Source organism: Lissotriton helveticus, chromosome 9, assembly GCF_964261635.1.
Source record: "Lissotriton helveticus chromosome 9, aLisHel1.1, whole genome shotgun sequence".
In the NCBI taxonomy this organism is placed as follows: Eukaryota; Metazoa; Chordata; class Amphibia; order Caudata; family Salamandridae; genus Lissotriton; species Lissotriton helveticus.
This window is the reverse complement of record NC_136070.1, coordinates 732,332,067-732,355,598: the sequence shown is the minus strand read 5'-3', so window position 1 is coordinate 732,355,598 and position 23,532 is coordinate 732,332,067. Positions and strand designations below refer to the sequence as shown.

At 44.0% G+C, this 23,532-nt stretch overlaps 1 protein-coding gene across 2 annotated transcripts in view; it reads left to right on the top strand.

Annotated features, from left to right (window-relative positions):
• The window catches only part of RCE1 (Ras converting CAAX endopeptidase 1), a 207,763-nt gene that overhangs the window by 142,718 nt on the left and 41,513 nt on the right, over positions 1 to 23,532 (top strand). For both annotated transcript variants that reach the window (XM_078660861.1, XM_078660862.1), the window contains one exon: positions 20,241 to 20,303. In XM_078660861.1, the coding sequence (XP_078516987.1) occupies positions 20,241 to 20,303 (63 nt within the window). The remainder of the gene's footprint in view (positions 1 to 20,240; positions 20,304 to 23,532) is intronic.

Genomic DNA, 23,532 nt, shown 5'->3' with positions numbered 1-23,532 from the left:
CTTTGGAGAATGTGGATATTTGCTTTTTTGTGGCCACTTTTATTTTGAAATGTACAGCTGCCAGGAAAAGTATAGTGTTGTAATACCCTTATACATACCTGTCTGTACTGAACGACCTGTATATGTTGTATATAAAATATTTTAACCTTGTATTTTGCTAGTTTTATGCCCTTTTGAAACGTACAGCTGCCAGGAAGTGTATAGTGCTGCTATTACTTTATACATTCCTGTCTGTACATAAAAGTTGTGTAAATGCTGAATTATCATTTATGTTATAAATCTACAGTATGTATTGTATGGTCCTTTTTGATACACTAAAGTTTTTTCTCTCATGCCCATTTGAGCCGCCCGTACTTTTGTCCTGTTTTAAATGTACAGTTGCCAGGAAACACCATTTGGTGTGATAAATATATTTGATTTCCTGTCTGTACAGATATGATTTTGTTTGTATAACTTTTATATTGCCCATATTATTTAACTATTATCTGTTGCCTACTAACTGTTGCACATGTTTCTTATCCCCTTTTTTCTATGTACCATTCATGTGTACATTTTGAGTCATATAAGGTATTGTATTTTAATGGTTGCTTGTATGATTTGTACTTTCAAATCGAATAAAAGCTTATGAATTGAATTGAATTGTGTCGTCAGCAAACATTAAGATAGGAATTTTTACGCCTGCTAGGACTGGGGCATCAGTGGGAGTAGACTCCAAAAACTTTGCAATCCTGTTGATAAACAGAGAAAATGGTGTGGGTGCCATGACACAGCATTGGCGCACACCTTTCTCTATGGGGAAGGGATTGGTGACATTGCCCTGGGTGCCCCATCGAATTTGGGCAAATTGCCCTCATGAAGTCTAGCGATAAGGGAAAGCAGTTCAAGGGGACATCCCCAACTCTTGTAGTACTGTCCATAATTTGCTATGGGAAACAAGGTCAAAAGCTGACTTAAGGTTGACAAAGGCAGCGTACAAGCTGTCCTTGCCTAGAACCACTGTCCTCCAGTATAATAAGATGAATCAGAACAACTGGTCGATAGTACTAAGGTGTGCCCGGAAGCCAGCCTGCAGCGGGGATAAAATGCCTTGTCTTGGACCTTATTCAAAACTAGCTGCCCCATTATTCTTTGCAAAGAATCTATTAGGCTGATAGGCCAATAGTTACCTAGGTGGATTTGTCCCATTTTTTAAAAACAGGGATAATCTCTGCCCCTTTCCAGTAGTCGGCGACTGGTGCACCATGGGCGATTGCATTTGCCAGCAAAACAATATACCGTGCACCATCAGGACTTGTCATGGAGGAATATATCGGCCGGGATGCCATCTAGGCCCGGTGCTCTTCCACCCGTTACCGCTCCTAGGGCGGTGATGACATCAGACCCAACAAAGAGCGTGTCTTGATAAAACGAATATGGAAGCACAATCAAATCTCCATCAGCTGTGCTATGGGCATATTGGGGTTTAAAATGGTTAACCCATTGGTCCTGGGCTACATGATTTTGTGGCAGAAGTGGCTGGCCTCCCCTATCCCATTTTACTATGTTCTAAAACTGTTTGGAACTATTACTGGCACATGTCAGTCTGAGGTCCTGCCGTCTACTTTCATACCAATCGATCTTAGCCTTTTCCTGGGCCCTCCTGTATTTTTGCCTGGATGACCGTACTTTGGCAGGGTCGCCTGCTTTAATCACGTCCCAAAAAAATCTACGGGCCAGTCTACATTCCTCATTAAAGCAATCGCTTGTTTTGTTTTGATGAATACTCTTAGCCTTGTGATGCCTAACAAAGTGGGAATGTAAATGGGCAACAAATGTATTATGAATAGCAGTTGTAAGTTCAGCAAACTCAGGATTGGCAGAGCAAGCCTCTAGCTCGGCTATGGCGCCATCAATACCGTTAGTAATAGTAGCTAGGCGTTCGGGCTTCTCTACTATCTTCACCCATTTTATCCGTCTCATGTCATTTGTGTGGACCACGTCAAGCGTGAACAGCTCCAGGGGCCAAGCCCTGTCTTTGATAGCGGGCTCTAAAAGGGAGAGAGAGAGGGAGGCGGTGGAGGCTGAGATCGGCAGATTAGAGGGAGAATTGGAGCTGGGAGTAACACGGGCTAAACTTCATCAGTTGAGCCTGAAACAACACGACAATAAGGCGTTAGTCACTGATAGGGCCAAGGGTCTTGGTAGGGAACAACAGGGCAAGCTCTAGGATTTGGGGGACAAGGCAGGGAAGCTTATCGCCTGGTTAGATAAGAGAGATTGGGCCTGCCGTCTAGTCCCAGAGCGCCTAACAGAGGATGGGATACGACTCACAGAACCGCAGGACATAGTTGATAAATACGCTGACCACTTCCAGGCGGTTTATTCCTCAGTCTCCCCTCGCTCGGAGATCGTCCAGGCCATCCGTTCGTTAAATTCTGGCAAATCGCTAGGCCCCAACGGACTCCCTATCGAACTCTACAAACTTAAGCCAGATAAACTTGCACCTTACTTGAAAGAAATGTTTGTAGACTCCAAAGACGTAGGGGTTCTCCCTAGAGATCAGAGACTTGCTACGATAGTCGTGATCTATAAGGAGGGGAAGATCAAGACGAACTGTGCCTCGTACAGACCTATCTCTCTTTTAAATGCTGAGCCGAAGATTCTGGCTAAGCTCTTGGCAAATAGACTGGTAAAAGTAATTAGCGATCTGGTCCACCCCGATCAATCGGGGCCCCATAGAAACACGGCCCTGAACTTGCGTAGATTACATGGGGTATTGGCCAGAGTTCGTACTCTCCGGGAGCTAGCTATAATCGCGTCTCTTGACGCAACAATGGCTTTCGACACAATTGAATGGCCTTATCTCTGGGCTGTCTTGGCCAAGTTTGGGTTTGACCCCGAGTTCATCGGATGGATACGTCTACTGTACACGGAACCGCTCGCTCAAGTAGGGGTACACAATAGAATTTTAGCTCCATTCTTGCTCGGACGGGACACTCGTCAGGGGTGTCCGTGTCCCCCCTTCTCTTCTCATTGGCGCTGGAGCCTCATGCTTCCTGGATTCGTTGGGAACCTTCGATTAGGGGCATGCGGTGGTCCCCTAAATGGGAGGAAGCATATCTCTGTATGCAGATGATATCTTGCTTTATCTGACCTCTCCCCGTAAGTCCCTTATTGTGATCTTTGATGTCCTGGCCTCCTTCGGGAGAAACCCAGGACTCTCAATCAACTGGGAGAAATCCTTGTTGTTTCCCTCCGCGAAATTGTCCCGTACAGATCAATACAGAAGGGTTCAAATATCTGGGAATATTCGTCTCTCTGGACCCCTCGGTTAAGTATTCCCGAAATCTCCTTACCCCTCTACAGAGGCTTAAGAGTGACATTTCCAGCTGGAGGAAGCTCCCCCCTCTCGTTGTTGGGTAGAGCAGCCCTCTTTAAAATGATGGCTCTCCCGCGCTTTCTCTACGCCCTGCAAAATACCTTGGATGTGGTGCCTCCGACTTACTTCCGTGAGATTGAGAGCCTGCAGCGGAGTTTATTGTGGGAGGGCAGGCCCCGTATTGCTTTACACAAACTAAAACTTTCCTGGTATGACGGAGACATCGCCCTCCCGGATATCAAAAGATACTACTGGGCCTCCAAATTGGCGGCGATTAACCACTGCACATACGGCCGGGTGGATGACCCTGGATACGCTATGGATAAATGGCTTCTTCCCGGGGGTAGATATAGTAGAGCCTTATATTCTCTGCCGAAAAAATTAGGGTTAACAGGACCAACTAAACACTCGGTTCAGATCTGGCATGATGCCAAAGCTTCGCTGGGCTGGAAGAATAAACTGACTATGGCCACCCCGCTGTGGGACTCCGAAAGACTTGGCAAACTTTGGAAAACGAAAGGGTATGATAGGTGGGATCTTTTAGGGATCTCCACGATCAAAGATATGTGGGGGAAGGGGAGAATTAAATCGTTTGAGGAAATGCAGGTGGAATACGATCTAGCAAATGCTGAATACTTCCGTTATGGGCAGGTACGTCACTCCCTTCTTTCAGCACTTCCCAGGGAGACAGGGCCCCCAGAGGCCTCCCCTCTGGAGGATAGGATACTGGACGGACACCTTCACGACAGAACGATCTCCTTGATATACAAAAAGTTGATCAACCACGGACCTGACCCTCTTGAGGCGCTTAGGGACAAATGGATGCAGGATGGGATAGAGCTAGATGAGGAAGATTGGCAGACTGCAGTGTCCTCCCCAAGTGAAGTCGCTATCCCAGCTCGCCTGAGACTAGTTTAACTAAAATTTTGCACAGGGTCTCCCTCACGGGTCCCCGATTAGTACATATGGGACTCTCTGATGGGGGATTATGCAAACGACAATGTGGTCTTCTTGGTACCTTTATACATACCATCTTGGAGTGCAAACACATCACCACATATTGGCGCAACATTCATAACACTATGCATAGAGTCCTGGAGGTCTCCCTTTCACCAGAGGTGAGGAGGTGTTTACTCAACATTTGGGAGCCGACTGACTTAACTACCTCACAGAAGCAATGGGCTGCACTGGCTTTCATGATTGCTAAACGTAACATAGCCCAATTGTGGGGAGCTGTGCAACCTCCCACTCTGGAAGTGTGGGAAAACAATTTAGATTGGTGCATGTTTAGGGACAAAACTATATATCTTGCGAGGGGACGCCCTCGAAAGTGGTCATTGGTTTGGGGTCCCTGGAACAGTTACAGAGGAGAAATATGTACCCCACCCCCGAATGCTGCTCTTGGTACCCACCCCCGTGAAGTTCCCTTACAGTCGTAAGACTTATTCATCCTGTGACCCCCTGATGTAGACTCGATGGTTCTGGTGGATCCTCTGTAATGTGTTTCTTGCTTATGGTTTCTTTAATAAAAAGAAATATTTAAAAAACATTTTTTTTAAAGAGTGGACAGCTCGCTGCCTGGCTGTGTGAGTACCCTGTCTGGTACTTGATCTAGGGCCGCACATAACAAGTTGTGATCACTCTCAACCCGCTCCTTCACGATCATGTCTCCAAGAGCGTGCCATAGCCGCAGGTTGATTAGGAGATAGTCTATACTGCTAGTGCTGCGACCATTGTTAAATGTATTTGCCCCGTGTCTGTCTGAAGAAGATCTTCAGTTGCCGCCCGTAAGCCTTTTTCCAGGCAAATGGAGTTAATTCCATTCTTCGGGTTTTAGGATCAACACCGGGCAATGGTCAGGTAAGTGTAGAGAATGCACCACCAGCACCACTGGGGCGGTCGTGTTGCAGCGATTAAATTCGGTCACTGGGGCCCAATGTTAATAAACAGAGACTGGGGGCACTCAAAGAGGTGCCGGTTGAAGGTAGGTAAAATCGGAGTTAGGTGTCAGTCTCAGGGGATTTAGACCAGCCCTGAGGGGGGCCACGAGGCAGCAACAAACACACACCCCCAGTGGCACGGAGGCATCCAGGTGCAGAGTGCCAACACAGCATCAGACTCCCACCAATGCAAATCAATGGAGAATGAAGATTTCAAACAAAGGCTGCAGGGTCGGACCAGGAAGCTGGACAAAAGAAACCAGTGGCTCTGGAGGTAAGTTTAGGTACTGAGGAACTCCGGGACACCGCCGGTCGAGCTCTCCAAGGCTTGGGGGCTGCTGGTGTAGGGGTGTCTTTGGCCGTCGGAAAAGTCTTACCGGAGCCAGTCTGGTTGAGGGACCCTTCATGTTGAGGCTGCAGGCATTGTCGTGGAGTCCAGGACGGGCCATTCTGGGATGGAATCAAGCTCAGGACTGCTGGTGAATCTTCTTGGGACCGGTGGGTAACTTTGACTCGGACCTGAGGTGTCGGGTACAGAGGTCAGTCTGTAGGTCTGGTTGTGCAGTTCTGCAGGGCACTGGAATTCTTGTTGTTGGTTTCTTTGTGGACAGGGCAGCTGTCCTCAGGAGTTTTTGGTCTATAGGGAAGGCAGGCAGTCGCTGGGCCTGCAGGATGAGTCTCTTTTCGGAGCAGGTTTCTTTGGGAGCTGCAAATAAGTCGGTAGGGTTGGGGCCAAGTCAGTTGTCGTCTGGAGTCTTCAATGCTGGTATGGCTCTTCGGTCTTCCTCCTTCTTTAGGTCGCCAGGAATCTAAGTGTCAAGGTTCAGGGGTGCCCCTACATATCAATTTAGGGGTGTTACAGGTGCTGGAAGGTAATAGCCAAAACTACTTTCCTTTAGAGTGACTACACCCTTTGTATGTCCGCTCCCTTTGGGGAGGGCCCATACCCCTAATCCTATGAACTGAAATCCTCACAAACAATATGGAGGATTTTCAAAAGGAGGGGGTCACTTCAGCTCAGGTCACCTTAGGGGTTGTCCAGTTGGAGAGGGGCACACCTCTCCTCTTGCTTACTTATTTTACTAAACAGAATGCCATAGTAGTATCCCATGGGTCATTCAGAACGAATGTGTTGTGGTTAAGTTGGTACAATACACTTTTCCAAGCTTTTCTACCAACTTCACTGATTAAGGATGTTATCTGTAAAATGCAAAATTCTATGAAAATGATCTTTAACCCATTCCATGCGCCTGCGATTTTGCGGAAGTGCTGCACTTCAGCAAAACGGGCGGGGCCGCGTCGGCCATTGGCCAACGGCAGCACTGGGCAGGTAGTGCTGCCGTCGGCCAATGGCAGCATGGAAGGGGTTAAAATAACACGGGCGAGACAAGTATTTAAATTGTTTCTACCAGAAACAAAAATAGTATCCTATATTAAGAGCAAAGTTCAACCCATATTTCTCTCAATGGAATGGAGAGTAATCACTCTTGTGAATAAAGCTTTTGCCCGCTAAGTTCATATAGTTTGATTTCTTGAAACTCCACCTTGACTGTATGAAGATACTGAAGGAAGAGCTATGAGACCTACAGGCAGAAAGACTCCCACAAATATAGGAGCTTCATAGTATGATGTTTAGGTGACAGTTTACAGGAGATAATGTTGTTACTGATGTTCGATACTTTACCAATAACTGATTTGCTTGTGACTACGTACATTTGGCATCCCTTAGAGGTTAGGCACAACCAAATAAATTCTTGGACGACACCTGCAATAAGCCCCTTTGCTGAAAATCGAAAAATACTTTACACCCAGTGAGACAATCTATGTTGAATTAGGATGTAAACATTCATTGAAGTCCCATGGGCCCACCATTAGAGCCCATAACCAATGCTGACATCAAATGCATTACATTGATGATAGTGTTCTTCATTGCCTTTATGTCATTGTTTAAAGAGTTTCATCAATTTCATAGGGAAATATTTATACTACATTGGCATCCGAGGTTTATATGGAAAATTATATCAACATTTCATTGCAACTAGTTCAAAAAATTACTGTCAGGGCATACTGCTTGGTAGGCTGTTTGTAACCATCATTCCAACAAATGTAGCGAGTCAGGTTTCCAAGACCAACATAGCAAAATAAATCCTACTGTGTATTCGATCTTTTTAATTATGAACAGGTAAATAATTGTTGCTGACAACAGGAGTGCTCCTAAACCTGCAAACGGCTGACTGTTTGCCTTTGAGTCACATATTTCTGTTGACTGGGTGTGAGTGTTTGATTGGTTCAGATGCTCCGTCCATCACCACCCCCTTTTGTATCGCTTTGTATGCCATAAGTTGGCAGGGTATGCTCAGACGTGAGTCCCTTGCTCACTTTGCCACTGGATTCAAGCAAGCCTGGCTGAAGACGGCTGTAATGCCAGAAACCGGTCCTAGGAAGCTTGTTTCCGGTCCAGGGAAGGCATGGCTTGGCAGTTCGAGCTGGACAGTTCCCGTGAGGCACAGGGTCAGACTGATTTGCTTATGGCCATGTCTGAACTGGGGTGGCAGAGTGGGCTAAAGAACGGTGATGGATTAAACCCAGATCTGTTGACTGGGTGTGAGTGTTTGATTGGTTCAGATGCTCCGTCCATCACCTCCCCCTTTTGTACCGCTTTGTCATGAAGGGCTTGGTTGAGAGGAACATGTTTGCAAGAAGCAACTCTGTAACAATTCTCACCTCAGTGTTGAAAAGCATCTGTTCTCTTCTTATAGTAAAATTACATTAGAATTTGCTTTACTATTGTTTTCTTCTCAGATATACTGCTGTCTGTCTTTTCTTAGACATCACATAGCCTAATAGATCCAGTTGTAAAGGAAACTCTGGCTAGGCTGTTACTCTCTTTTGACACGAAGCTAATGAAATAGAATCAGAATGATTTATTGTACAATTGTTTCAACTCGTTACAAAAAAATAACACACATTTTAAAAATAGCTTTGCTAGCTAAAATGTTAAGGATAAAAAAAGTTTGTATCTGTGACACACATAGCAGCCGTAATTTTCCTACAGGAAATCAACCTAATCCCAAGCATGACAAATGAGATGATTATGTTGCCCGCGACAAGGGATTCCTGAGACACATTCCCACAGAGTCCCCTCTGCACTACACTGGGACATTTCATGGTCTCATTGGAAGAGCTTCAGCTAAATTCAGGTTGCCGTTGTCTTCACTAGGAAAAGACGTTTCCTTCTTGTCTTCAGGAATAAATCTTTAACATTTCACTAAAGTTATTTCTGTTCTAAAATGTCTCAATGGCTATTTGATCGAATTTTGAAAGAATTAACAAAGAAGTACAAAGCCCTACATGATTTTCTGGTGTGCTTGTTGAATCAACTTAAAACTCATTCTATGGTCTCAGCTGCCACCTACTGCAAAGCAAGAAACCCGTCTTTTCCTATTAACGCTGCCACAGACAAGGAATGGTGAAAAATAGATGCCACATGCAAAAGAGTAGACCTATTTGCCACTAAATCCATTAAACCTGCCAACACCACAGCAATAATTAACCTTCACAGTAAGCATCTGTGTAATGTTAACTCCCCCTTTCTTGAAATACTGTCCAAAGACCAGAAAGCACAGGAAAGCCTGAAGGAGGGTGGCATCAACTGCAGGTATTGATGCATTTGTGGATGCTGCACACACCAATTTTTTACAGCGCATTTGATTTGCAGCAAATGTAGCTCTGTTGATGCTCTACAGCTGACTCAAAAGCACAAAATCTAGACCTAGAATACAGGCAACAATCAATGACTGCCTTTTGAATACATATTTTTATTCAGTAGGCACATTGTATAGTGTCTTCCTAGCCAGGGTACTCGTAAATAACTATGCCACTTACGGAGCTTGGTACCACACATCTTTAGTCTTCTGTGTGTACCTGCTAACTCAGCATTCTAAAGCAGCCTTCACTCGATTTATGACGTCATAACTCTACAGAGTTAATCAGGAGCCAAAAGGGTTCTGTAATGGTTAACTCGCACGACACTACATTTCCCCCTCTATTATACAAAAACGTACCAATTTTACAAAAGTTATACACTTATATACATTTAATTCTATTCAGTTAATCTCTTTGACTCTGTAATTGTTACACTTGTACTTATTCTGTGTTGAGACCCATTTACGATCATGATCCACGATCTGCTGGGATGGTAAAAAGGCAGCAGCAGTTACTGCTGTTTCAGAATCAGTCTCTCCTTCACCATGGAGATCTGGTGAACTAGGAACCAAACGCTGAAAGTAAGAAGAGTCTCTGGTAATAGGGCGCTGAACAGTCACCATGTGTCCTTTGGTTGACACCACTTGGAAAGGTTCTGCATCAAATGAAGTATCAAATTTCCTTTTCCGCATCGGATTTAAGAGCACTCTGTCTCTTCTCTGGTAGACGACGTCTTTCGCGTGTCGTCTTCGGTCAGCTTATATTTTCATCTTGTGTTTCTGAACCAAGTCCCTTACATGAGTTACATTTTCATCTCTTTCTCTCTGATTGGTCCACTGGGGTATCTTGGACTGGGGTATCTTGGTGGTCATTGCTCTCAGAAACATCAATGTTCCCGGGTTTTCACCAGTGTTTGAGTGAGGTGTTGAAAGGTAAGCTCACTATGGAGAGTTTAACACAATTGGTCAATTGAGCTTCTCAAGTGTAGCATGCTGCACAGCTTTTTTTAACGTATTCCTAAATCTCTCAACCAGTCCGGTGGCCTGCAGCCACAGAGGAATACTCAGTTAATGCTTTATACTCGAAGAAGTCTTTGAGCTCCTGACTATTAAAAGGCGGTCCATTTCAAGAATTTAGTATGTTTGTATTTCCCCATGCCGTAAAGATGCCATCTATTTTCTCAATGTGTTGTTCTTAAGTAGTGGATGAGAGATCCTCAATTAATGGAAATTGCGAATATTCGTCAACAGTCATCAGGTGATGTCCATTGTTGGATGGACCAAACAAGCCAATGGGTATTCTCTCCCATGCATGTTTCGGGGGTTCTGACATATTTACGGTATGTTGAGTAACTTTTGTAGAAAGGCAGTTGCATAGAACAGAGGCTTTTAATTCCTTCTCAACTCACTCGTCGAGATATGGAAACCAGACATGATCTCGGAGAGCTCATTTTGTAGCAACGATTCCCCTATGTCGTTCGTGGGCCACTTCAATCATTTTCTGCTGCCGACTCTCTGGAATCAAGATTCTCGACCCTCGCAATGTAACTCCCTCTTGAGCTATGGACAGTTTATCTTTGACATTTCTGTATTTTTGATATTGACCCTCACTGGTGTCAGGTCGAGTGTGCTGGCCCCCCAGCCTGATGTGTAATGATTTCTTTCAAATTTAGCATGTCACTATTGTGGCTCGTGGCACTCATTAATCTGGGCTGCTGAAATGGCAGCTGGTGTGTTTGATTATACGAAGAAGTGGATATAAGCTTCAGCTGACTTAGATGGGGGCCCTGACCTTCAGTGGGCACTCTGGAAAAGTAGTCAGAAGGGATCTGCTTCTTTCCTGGACGATGCACAGTGCTATAATTGTACTCTTGTAGCCAAGTCCCCATTGTTCAATGCAAGGAGGCATCTTGGCCTTTGGATTGCCAAGCATTGTTAGTAAATGTTGATGATCGGTTTCCAGCATAAGACTTTATGTACAGGAAAACATGGAAGTGTTCACAAGCCCATACCATGGCTAATCTTTGTTTTTCAGGTTGTGAGTAAGCGGGTTCTGGTTGGCACACACTCCTACTGGCATGCACCCCAAAATGCCTTAGAGCATTTGAGTGTCCACTATGCTGTACAAGAATAGCACCAAACCCCACTGGGCTAGCATCGCCGACAAACTCTTTATGAAGTTTTGGATTGAAATAAGCCATTTCAGTAGCATTCTCAACGGCTTGTTTGATTTCCTTAAAACTGTTTCCACATTCATGGAACACTAATGAAAAATGTCAACTCTCTCAATGGAGCACTTACAGTGGCAAAGTCTTGTATATATTTAGAACAGTAGCTGGCGCCATGCAAGCAAATGAGCGCACTATGGAAACATCCTATTGGGGGGGTCAGGGGGGGGGGGGTCACACCCCCATCAAAAAGATATTGCCAAAGAATTTTAGCTTTGTGTCATGGAACTCACATTTGTCTGCATTCAAAGTAAAACCTGCTCCGGCAAGTAAACAACATACTCGTGTAAGAGCTTTAGCATGTTCTTTTTGAGAAGCTCCAAAAACCGATATGTCAACTCATTCATGACAGGCTGTATGATACGTCGAATTAAGTCTTGAAACAGTTTTGCAGCGGATGACACACCAAAACTTAGTCTTTTGTATCGAAACAGAGCAACATGAGTAGAAAAGGTTGTAATGTACCTGCAATCTTTGAGTTCCAACTGATGATAACCTTTATTTAAATCAAGGCAAGAGGAGACCTTTGCACCATTTAATTGTGTTATCATAGCAGTGTGTGGACCTGGATTACATTATCGTTCAATTGCAATGTTTATACCTGACGCATGTCAATGCATATTTGTACCACTCCACTGCCCTTTTTGGGCCCTTCCACAATGGGAGAAACCCATAGCATTGGATCAGTAGAACGCTCAATGATATCACGCTTCAGTAATGATTCAAGTTCTTTTTCAACAGCATCTTGTAAATGAAAAGCAATTTGCCTACGCCTCGAAGCAACAGGATGTACGTCCTCCTTAATATGCAACTTTACTTTCACAGCCTTATGCTTTCCCAAACCATGAAACAACAAAGGGAACTAACTTTCTATTTCATGGTGAGCATCCATGTTTATGTTCACAGAAATCGGTCCTGTATCAGCAGCTGTGCTAAAGCTGAGCAAACAGGCACGCAATGCTCTCACTTGAAGCACATGGATGGGTGTTTGCACCTACTTTTTCATATGTTTTAAATGAACCTTGACATTTTAAGTGTGTCAATGGCACCCATGTTTACACTTTGATATTCAACAGCATAAGTTGTGGTAAGGGAGCAGTTCATTATATTTTTTCTCAGGCAAAATGTTTATCTATGCACCACTGTCGATGATGAAATGTATCGAAATACCATTTATTTTCAGTGTAATTTTCGGACAGTGTTTGAATGACTATGGTGGTTTGGCATGCCGACATTTTTCTTCACATGCGGCCAGTCCAACATGCACATTCTTTTCTGAAGTAAACATTGACATGGCACAACCATCTTCTTCACTTTCACTTGATACTGATATGGAGGAACTGTTTGATGATGAATTAGATAACAATTAACCTTTGTTCAGTGTCAATTTGTTGTACCTGTCGTCTCGGCTAGGCCTTGTGGGTGCTCGTCGAACGTTTCTTTCGGAACGTTCCGGAGGCCATTTTGTCTTGATGCACTTGTTTTTCCCTTTGCACATAGTCACTAAATGGTTCTCCTTCCCACAGCCCTTACATATCTGTCCAATGTCCAACATTTTGTTAAAGGACATTCGGAAGGCCTCATACTTGAGGCATTTCCTCACAAGTCGAGACTTGCAGGATACATATTTTAATACTGGAATACAACAAGAAATTTATGAAAGGAGGGTCCTAGGGAAGTTTAGAGATCTGCAAAGTTTTGAATCCCCAGTAACTATCAGACTAAGGAACAAACGAAATCCTTGGGTCTATTACGTATTAGGTATCACAAATTACTAAGTATTATAAGCTATGGACTACTCCACACAGATCTAACTGTGGGAAAATCCCTTTTCAGGACGAAATCCCTCACTCACCAGAGGTGACATGCTTCATCATTTGGGATTCTCCTCTCAAAGGAAAAACCTAGTTCCGTTGAGGGCTACAACCCCCTCTCTGAGAGGGAGAAGCTCAGGGATGTTTTTAGACTCAATTAGGATATTCTAAAGCCTCCTGTGATGAGCAGAATAGTGTGAGCGAGGGCGCAGCGCAAAGAAAATACAAAACGTGTGAAGGGGTGTCAAATATATGTTTTATTCATGACACTCTCTACCAGGATTAAAAGCAGTGCATCAGCTACATGGATTTAAGTCGCCATGGTGTGGTGAAAGATACTGGTCGACATGTTTCAGCCTAGATTGCCCCTGGCTCAAGCGAGGTTTTCTTCAGGACCCAACAAGATGCTGCTGCTACGGTGCTAAAGTGTAAAAACAAAAAAGGATACAAAAACCAGACGTCTTCCGGTTTCCAATTATTCCAAAAAAGGTGAAATTACCTATTGGGAACAGAAAAATGTGCAAATGTATACATCCTGTAGAAAAAGGAAGTGACTGCTTAAATCTACTATATGTAAAGAGAAAATGTATCCTTACCCGCTACTGCTGGGTAAAAAACTCCACCTCAAACTGGCGATAGGTCAGGATGGGGGCACCGCTCTAGAGGGAAAAAACCCATAAAAATGCAGCTACTATTACGAAAAAGCCTGGCTTATAATACTTAGTAATTTTTTATACGTAATAGACTCAAGGATTTTGTTTGTTTCTTAGTACATATTTTAATATTCCAATCCACCCCAGCATGCGTAGTACCTAAGGTGTATATCTATAATCAGGACAACTTATTTGCACTTCCTTTTGCCCTCAGATCCAATCTGCAGACTTGTGCAAAATGTGTGGATCAAGTGGTGACCTACCTTAATCGAAGGGTGTACGCCTACTCTTACTTCAAAAGCGGGTTGATTGGGGAGAAATCCCACTCCCAGAACAGAGAGAATACTTCCATGATTCTGATCACCCTGAATGAGCTAGCACACATTCTTAAAGCAACCAAGTGCTCTTTTGTCCCACTAACTACATAGTATTTTTGGGACCACATATTTCGACAAGTGATGGTGTGGTGGCACAGTCATTGGGGACAGAGTGCAAACTAGCTTCTCTGACTTTAGTGATCCAAACACAAACTTATATTCCAGAATTCCAAGTCTGCTGGGTTGCATGTCATCACACATCCATCACATGCAGAATAGTCAGCGACACAAGCTTTGTGCAGTTGAGAAGGCAAATTTGAGATTATCTCAAGCAATCGCTAAGTTGTTGGCAAGACAACTTGCTAGAAGGGAGACTCATCTTCAGAAATAGATTATGGGAGGTCTATGTTCCAAGATGGCATCTGCCCTGCATATTGGAGCTCAGGGTGGTATGGTTAGTAGAGTTTCACCCTTGTGTTTGAGGAGCGACCATTACGATGAAGACTAACTGTGACCTGCTGTTGTGTAGGAATAAAAAACACAGAGATAGGTGGAATTCTTTAAATAATCTCAGCCACTAGTAATTACTCTGGCTGCATCCCAGTCCATCATTATTTTGCTCATTATGCTAGCTCCAATTGTATCCAGCTACATGCAAATGAGCCTTGGACCTGCTCCAGTAGGAACAGTCAAGCCTGAACTGCCAAGTTAGGCCTTTCCTGTACTTGATAGAGTCGGGTTTTAGTAACCAGGAAGTGATGGCGCTCAAGCAATGTTAACGTTATATCTGTATTAAATAACAGTAGTAGGAATGGTGCTGACAGGAAGGGGAGACCCTCTAAACCCCTCAATCTGTATAGGAAACCACACAATAACAAATTAGCGATAGTCCTGCGCACACATATATAAACATAAATGCGATAGATGAGTATGTTTAGAGAAATTGGACAATCCGACGGTGGAGACTTTGTTCTTTATCTTGTCTTTTTAATTGTGTATCGGGTATAGTTTACAAACAGCCAGCCGACACGTGTTTCATTGTAGCAAAGAGTATTCTACACCTCTTCAGGGCTGGGAAATAGAGAAAGATAATCTCAGAACTGGACACGGAAACTCCATGTCCTCAAAACATTCATACAACGACCTCAAACAAGTATAAATGTTATACCCGCATTTAGTGTCAAGTTAAAATGCCGTCACCCAACACGCGTGGAAACCACAAGAGAAGTTATCATACTGTAGGATAACATAAGGGAAAAACAATCAAGAAATACAAACAGAGGCCCTCAATTTAGTGTAACTATTATTATAACCACATTGCAGGGCAATCTAAGTGAAGCCAATGCCAGGTGTCTATCACAGTGACACGAAAAGGTTTAAAAATGAGTACATAGACATAGTGATAGTTAGTGGAAGTTTCAACCAACTATACCAAAGACCTCATTTTCACCATTTGTAAAACATTTTTTTTCCTTAAAAAGGTACCTCTATGGCAGAATCCAAGATTGGAAAGCTAAAAGAGCGGAGAGAGAAAGGAAAGTAACAAAGAGAAGGGTTATAGTACATCTTCCTTGGTAGGGAGGGTTAGGCATTTAAAACTAAGTCTAGTCAGTATCACTAAACGTACACTTACCCCACATCCGGTGATAATTCCAACCCGGCAGGGTAACTAAATCCTTGAATAGAAATGTTCGAAGAGAAGGATACAAGCTAAAGAAGACCAAGTAAAAGGAAAGACAAAAGGACACAAGTGGGTCCCATGGCCCAAAAAGTTTCATATACAATGCGGGAAATTTCCCCATATTCGTGATCCTTACTAGGCAAGATACTATAAGGTTTAAACAAACTACCCTGATCTTATTAATAAACAAGTGAGTATAGACCATATGAAGACGAGTATAGTAGCCCAGGTCCGTATCGTAATGACAATTCACGGGTAATGTGGCTGTAATTAAGAGTAACCGTATAAGTCCCGTAGTCAACATATTTTCAGAGACAATCCCAATTGGAAAAAATTCCCAGGAAATCGCATAAGACTAATGGTCATCCTCATTCTGTGTACAGACATCACTAAAGGCCAATCAAATCCACAAATTGACCAATAGTCAAATCCCTGTTAAACTCAGGGGATATCTCCAGCAAACCCAAAAACAGGCCCCAGTGACATGACTCGTAATAAAAAACAGAAACAAGTTCTTACCCACTAATAGGCCGGTAACTGAAGTGACGCCCGAATCAATCAAATCTCAATATTTTTAAAAGGCAGAATCTCAACCTAAATAATAAAAAATAGCAAAATCACCGCAATGGATATATTCAAGTGAAATAAAGTTATTTCAAATTCCAAGTGAGTAGTTAGAAAGTGCCTGACTCACGTGAAATCACGATAGAAGTACGGCAAGGATCGGTTCAATCCCGGTGAACCACGTGTGCGTGTCTGTTAATCGCTGTAGAAAAAAGAGGTATAAACAGACCCTGTGTTGGCACGTGCTGTGACTTCCATGTCTAAATAATCAAATAGCCTAATAGCTATATCTCAACGCTCAACAAGTACGTGCAACCTTACCTATCCTAAGGAGGGGATAGTTTGTCTGGCATCTGAAACAATCGTGGTGCACGGAAGTGGAAACCCGGAAGTTGACTTAATGCCCATTGTGTTCAAAGACTAGAGCGCGAACTGTGCTAGACTGTGCTAGAAACTAATAGTCACTACAGGACTAGAAATAGTAAAAAGCTTAACAGCGCTTATAAAGAAAAAGGACCTTAATTAACGTACTTTTAGTAATACGGGACCTTGCCACCCTAGTGGCTCAAAAAAGTGAAGCGAAAGGGGAAATTACTAAAATGTCATTTCTACATTTTTATAGGCCAAAAAATATAAAAACTCGCAGAAACCCGATGAAGAGCCTACGAGTCCCTGGAACCACGTTAATCATCGAGTAAATGTCATCAAAGTGAACATGAGTTCATAAAAGAGCCAATGTAATTGATGGACAGTGTCCCTGTGTCAAAATGCCATTAATAATGGGTCCAATAATTTTACCAAAGTAAATTCAACCCATAGGGGTAATATTCAATTACCACCACCCACGGATTTGCAATAAATAGCCAGGGGCATAGAGCCAACCAAGGTCAAGGTGATATACGGGTAAAACTGTAGTTTATAAAGACGTAATCCATCTCAAAACAAGAGGTGGAGGGAAAATTACCCAAAAAGTCGGAACCTCCATTCCCGATTCATCCGAACCAAAAGGTCAAAAGAATAGTAAGTAAAGGAGAAGGAAGGGAAGAACATACAGTAACTTTTGTTCAAATTCACAAATATCATGGTTCCTCAAGTCAGTATCAGAGTTAGTAATAGATACTCCGAGCCAGATGTACAATCCTCAATATCAGCATGGCACATCTATAAAGTAGGTATCAGAGTTTACAACAGCTACTCCAATAATATACGAATTGCACATCTGTATGTAGTCGCACATAAAATACGATGGTGTGAATTACAAGGAACAGCAAGGCTAATCACCCAGGAAATATTGCATTTCAGAATTGCAATTAAGTCCCCGCTCCACTGTATGGAGTCTCATGATCCAACTAGCTTCCGTTTTTCTGAGGTGTAATTCCCTGTTACCACCTCGGAGGTTTAGAGGAATGTGTTCGATTCCAAAAAAACAAAATTCTTTATGTGAACCTTGTGCTGTACAAGATGCAGCATGGGTAGCGACTGGGTATCTCACGTCTTGCTGTAGAAGTGCCCTGATATGTTCCCCAATTCTCTCCTTCAAGGTTCTAATCGTGCTTCCTACGTTTTGTTTACCACATTTGCACTCAATAACACAGCCGCAAGTTCCGTACAATCCTATGGGAAAGTTGCGGTTGGAATTTTAAAGATTAGGGACACTTCGGAGAGGACTTGGAGCAAACCCTTTTAGACTGTCCCACGAAGGATGTCAAGTACTGGGGGGGTCGGTGTCCGGATCGATGACCAACAAGCCTTGGCAACAGCAACCCACGCGGTGAGAGTAAAAAGGCTTCGGTGTGGACCAGCAAGGTCCTGGTGACTCCCCAAGCGATGGAGAGTCAAGGCACGTCTGGAGCAACCAGGTAAGCCTGCTGAAAGTTACAGTACCCTTCTCAGGGACCCACAAGTCGACGGACAAGGAATCGCAAAGGACTTCGAGAGGAATCACTAAACACCAGCCCATGGGTCACTCGTGGAGTGTATGCCAGTAATCGTCTGTGGAATCACTGCTCGTGGTCTGGACTACAAGTAGTCCAAAGCACAGCCTCAGGGATCGCCAAAAAGCATATGCTGCTGCAAATGTGCACGGTGTCCACGGGTTCGGGTTGCACGGTCCCCATGAGGGCTTTGGATCTCAGGTTTACTGACAGCACGGATCGGCCTCTGGGAAGCTTGGATACCCACCTCCTGTGTTTCAAAATCTTCAGAGTCCTTCAGAGCTGCGTAGTTGCGAACTGGACAGATGTGTCTTTGGTGTCTGCCTTGCAGGGGAGTTACTCCTTTACTCCAAGGGAGATTCTTCAGTTATACAACGAAGTGTAGATAGTTGCAGTTCTGGGATTCTGTAGCAGAGTTTTGTCCAGGTAAATGTAAAGTCCTGTAGTCAGGGGTTCCTTCTTTATACCCAAGGAAGGGGTGGGACAAATTCTGGGGACCCACCTATGGGAGGGTCAGGACAGAGGGGTGGTAACACCCATGTCCTTTGTCCAGTTTCGCGCCAGAGCAGGGGCTGAGTGCCCCTGCAACCGGTTTGAGCTGAACTATGCACAGGGACACCAAATTTGCCCCCCATGCAGACATCAAAGCACTCTTGGAGTGCACCCACCCAGCCCCAATACACTAAAGCCTGTCTGGGAGGTGGTCACACCTCCCTGTGACAGGAAACCTATTGTCCCGCCTCCCCTGCCGGTGTATCGTCCAGCAGCAGGAGGGCAGACGTGTGTCTGTGACTGGCAGCATACATTTTGTGATGCCAGGGTTCTGTGAAGCTGGTACCGGGTGTACCAGTGTAGTCATATTTCTCTCTCTAGGAGGGTGGAATCATAACCCCCCGCCAGAGCTGGCGGGGAGTTATGATTCCAGGGTGTTTAACACCAAATACAACATGTTTCCTTGCAGCCATTTGAAAGTTAGCATTTACCGTGAGGTTATAATGCACTTAAGAGTATATGGTTGGCGGCATCACAGAACAACCCCGCATAATAGATTCCGAAGGCTGCAGAGGGGCCCTGCTCATGCATGGGCACCCTCTCACACCAAATCCAGCACCCTGCCTTCAGGATTGTTAAGGCCTGCCATAGGGGTGACTGATGGCTTTATATGTGCAGTGATCTAAGGTAGATATAAGGAACCTCTATCTAAGTAAGGGGTTATACACCACCTTACACAGGCTGCTGTAGCAGACCTGGTGTGTCATTTTGAGTTATCTCTCCGGCTTGGCAAAATACATGTGGCAGCCCCTGAGAGGCCTCTGGGGTACCCATGCCATGGGTATATAGGATACCATAGACTAGGGACTTAAAAAGGTTACCCCAGAATCCAATCTGTGGTGTACTTAAAGTACATGCAATCATTTTAGAGAGGCTAAGGTCCTGGATAGCAGGATCCCAGCCAGAAGCCAGACTAAAGTCGAAAAACAGTGAAACATCAGCAAAAAGTGGGGTAACTATAAGAAGCAGATCCTACTCTTCTACAGGAGATACTAATGAAAATGGTCCTATAAACTGTGAATAACTGAAGTGCACTACTTGGCACCACATCCAGGTTGCCATTCTGAGCAGACTTTTACTAAATCTGAAGCATCGTCAGCTAGCATCTTTAGGTAGCTTTGTATATTGTTTCATTACTCCAGCATTGTAGGCAGCTCAATACTTAGTGATCTTGTCAACATAATGAATGTGTAAGTTTGCCGTCTGAGCCCTGCAGGTCTGTGGATATTCTCAGCCCACCTGTTCTGGTTCCTGATATCATGACGTTGGCACCATCTAACAGTTGTCATGCCACATTGCTTTCTGTATCTCAAAAAAACTACTAAGGTTCTGGTCTTGTGCTGTCCCACTAGTCTCCCAATTGCATACTATTGCCAGAATCAAGTGTAAGCTGATATTTTGCCCTGTCCCAATTCCATTGTGCAAATTTTGATAACCATGACTCCCACACCTGCCATTAATATTTCCCTGTTTTCTCTCTTTTTTCTACCCTCAGCCTTTCAATTCTCCTATACAGCTGTGTTTGGTGCTTATACAGCATTCGTCTTCATCAGAACAGGTAAGGCAGGCTTGGTGAAGGACTGAAGTTAGGATGTAGGTTTTCTTTCAATTTTGAAATGCAGTTTTGTAGTCTGCATTCTTGGGTGAAGAGTGCTGTTAAATATCGCCAAATACAAGCTGAAAATGTGGCAACCAATTATGACCTTTTATTACCGATCATGGATGGAAAGTAACCTTGGCAAAACCAATAGGTGGGGCCTTTTTTTATGAAAGTGGTTCATGTATTGGCCGCTTTGAATTTGTAGTTGTGCAGATTAATGAGTGGGCGATTGCAAGAATGAGTCAACAAGTGGATGAAAGAATGGGTACCTGACTGAGTATACAGAGGGGTGAATGAAAAAAGTGACAAAATGACAGGATAGTTGAATAGGAATAAAAGAGGGAAGACTGTGCATGGAATCATAATTGAGTAAGATGATGGGTGAGTGTATGGATGGCCAAGGCCAGGATGCTGGATTTTCCAGCTGTCCTTTTAGAAGAGGCTGCACCTTCCTCCTGTCGCTGTCGCTATTGCTCTCATGCATGCACTCCCAACCCTAATAATTTTTGTGCTGGTTGACAAATCTGCATGAACTTTCCAGAAATAAAGTTTATCCACTTTTATTTTTCATGGCACGTTTCATGGAGATCTGTTAAGCAGAGAATGTTAATTGCGGTCTCCACAAGTGGCATTCCCACTTTAACTCCCATTGGATTATTTGCTCTGCAATAGAGAAACAACGGCTGAACAGAATTACACCAACTTGGCATGGAAGTAGAACTTTACTGAAGGAATTGGTTTTGGTTGGTTTGGTCTAAATCAGTTCAGAATTTTTGGAGAAATTTGCATTTAAAAAGTGTTCTGATTTGGGTATGGAAAGGTTACATTTTAGAGATATCTGAACCTTTAATCCATGACGGGTCTGTGAATTTGTGAACTCAAAGAAGCTTTGCGAATCCAGTTAAAAAAATGAATACTTTCATTGGACTAGAGAACTTTTTCTCCAGTCATCCATTGTAGATTCTCAAATCTGCTATGCTCTGATTGGCTGGCATGCAAAGAGAAACATTGTATTGCTCCAGCCATTATCCAACATGGTGCACTATGCACCATTTTGGTGTTGTGTAGTTCCTTTAAATCTATATAGGATCTGTGCGTTTAGACGTACATAAACCAAGGTATTGGTGTCCAAACTGATTCCAGACGCCCCACAGGATATGTTCGCCTGTAGACCAGCTAGCTCATAGTGCCACTATAAGTCCCCACAACCTTACCAAGGAGCAACAGACAACCCTGTCCCCTTAGGGATCATGGCAACTGTACACTACTTTTCACTCAGTCACTCATGCTCACTTTGTCTCCGAGAGCTGTACAAAATGAATGGTTGGGACGTTTTCAATAAGTATTTATTGAACCAGCGTCATTCTAGTATAAAATACGTGTGCCGCAACAACCATGAGACAAAAACAGATATATACGGTTATAAGCACCAACAGAGTAAATAAAAGGTAAATCTCTACCATAGTGTTAAAACAGTGAATATATGTAGGCATATAAATACATGACAGTAGTAATGCGTACTCCTACGATGCAATCCTAACTAGATGTTGTAGGAGAGTAGGGTCTGCTTCCTATGGACATCCCCACTTTTTGCTGTGATTTTCTGGTTTTTCGACTCTAGACTGGCTGTGGCCCTGCTAATCAGGACCCCAGCCTAGCTGTTCTCGCTCTAAATCGATACCATGTACTTTAGGTACATACCAGATTGGGTATTGGGCTATCTTTGGGAGCCCCTGTATAGTGTACTATAGGTACCCAGCGCATAGGTGCATCCAAGGCCTACCAGGGCCTGCAGCATGTATTATGCCACCCCTGGCTGGCCCTCCAAACTGACACCACAGGTCTGTTCACACAGCCTGGGTAAGGTGGTGTAATCACCCTTACTTAGATATAGTATACCTATATCTACCATATATATATATAGACACATATACACCTATAAGTCACTCCTATGGTAGGCCTCCACAATCCTGGATGCAGAGTGCTTGGTTTTATGTGAGAGGGTGCCCTAGCATGAGCTGAGCCCCTCTGCAGCTTTCGGAACCATCTCCTTATAGCTGTTCTATGATATAGCCATACCATATACTCTTAAGTGCATTATAATCCTCGCGGTTAATGCTAACTTTGGTTTGGCTTCATCAAAACATGTTGTGTAAGGTGTCAAACACTTTGGAATACTACCCCCTCAGCATTCCACCCTTCTAGAGGGAGAAGTCATGTAGTTACTGGTAAACCCGGTTAAAGTTAAACAGAGCCTCAGCATCACAAAATGGATGCTGCTGCCACAGACACGAGTCTGACCTCCTGCTGCTGGACGAAACTCCGGCAGGGGAGGCCTGGTCAATAGGTTTCTTGTCAAGGGAGGTGCCAGCACCTCCCCAGACAGGCTGTAGTGTATTAGGGCTGCATTCAGAAATGCTTTTCCAGACACTGCCTGGGGCACACAAGGCGCTCCATGCATAGCCCGGTTCAAACCAGTTGCTGGGGCACTCCAGCCCCGCTCTGGCGCGAAACTGGACAAAGGGAAAGGGGTGTAACCACCCCCTTCTCAGGTCCACCCATAGGAGGGACCTAGCCAGGTAGTCCAGCCACTAACCTTAGTATAAGTATAGGAGCTGTGTCCCAGGACTTTAGATTACCCTGGACGAATCTTCACAAGACATATCCCGGACCTTCAACGTTCCATTTCAACTGGAAGACATCTCCCTTGTGGTCAAGGAGTGACCACCCTGTGCAAACAGGCATCACCAGTAACTTGTATAATCATGGGGATGGGGGAGGTAGAGTGAAAATCCTTTCAGTCTCCGTAGTTAACTTTTATAATCAGAAGGGGGAAAGGATCACTTGTCCTGCTTAAACCTTGGGTTCACAAGTCGAGGAACTGGTATCTCCCAACAAATATGACCCTCCTACACGTGTATTTAGGTGATATCTCTTCAGCGGTATATAGTGGGTACCCGCTTTTCTACACGTGCGTGCGTAATCATTGAGTCATTTTTTGTATTGTGCACCCTCCACCAGGAGGTTTTGCCTTAGGTTTAAGGCAGTAGTGATCGTGGAAAGTGGGGGGTCAAGTGGTGGTGTCGTTATTAAAAGTCCGGACAGCCAGACAGAGGCAATTTAATAAGTCTGGATTCGGACTGTAAATAAAAAATTAGGTGCACTTGCTGAATTGGTTAGGGATTCA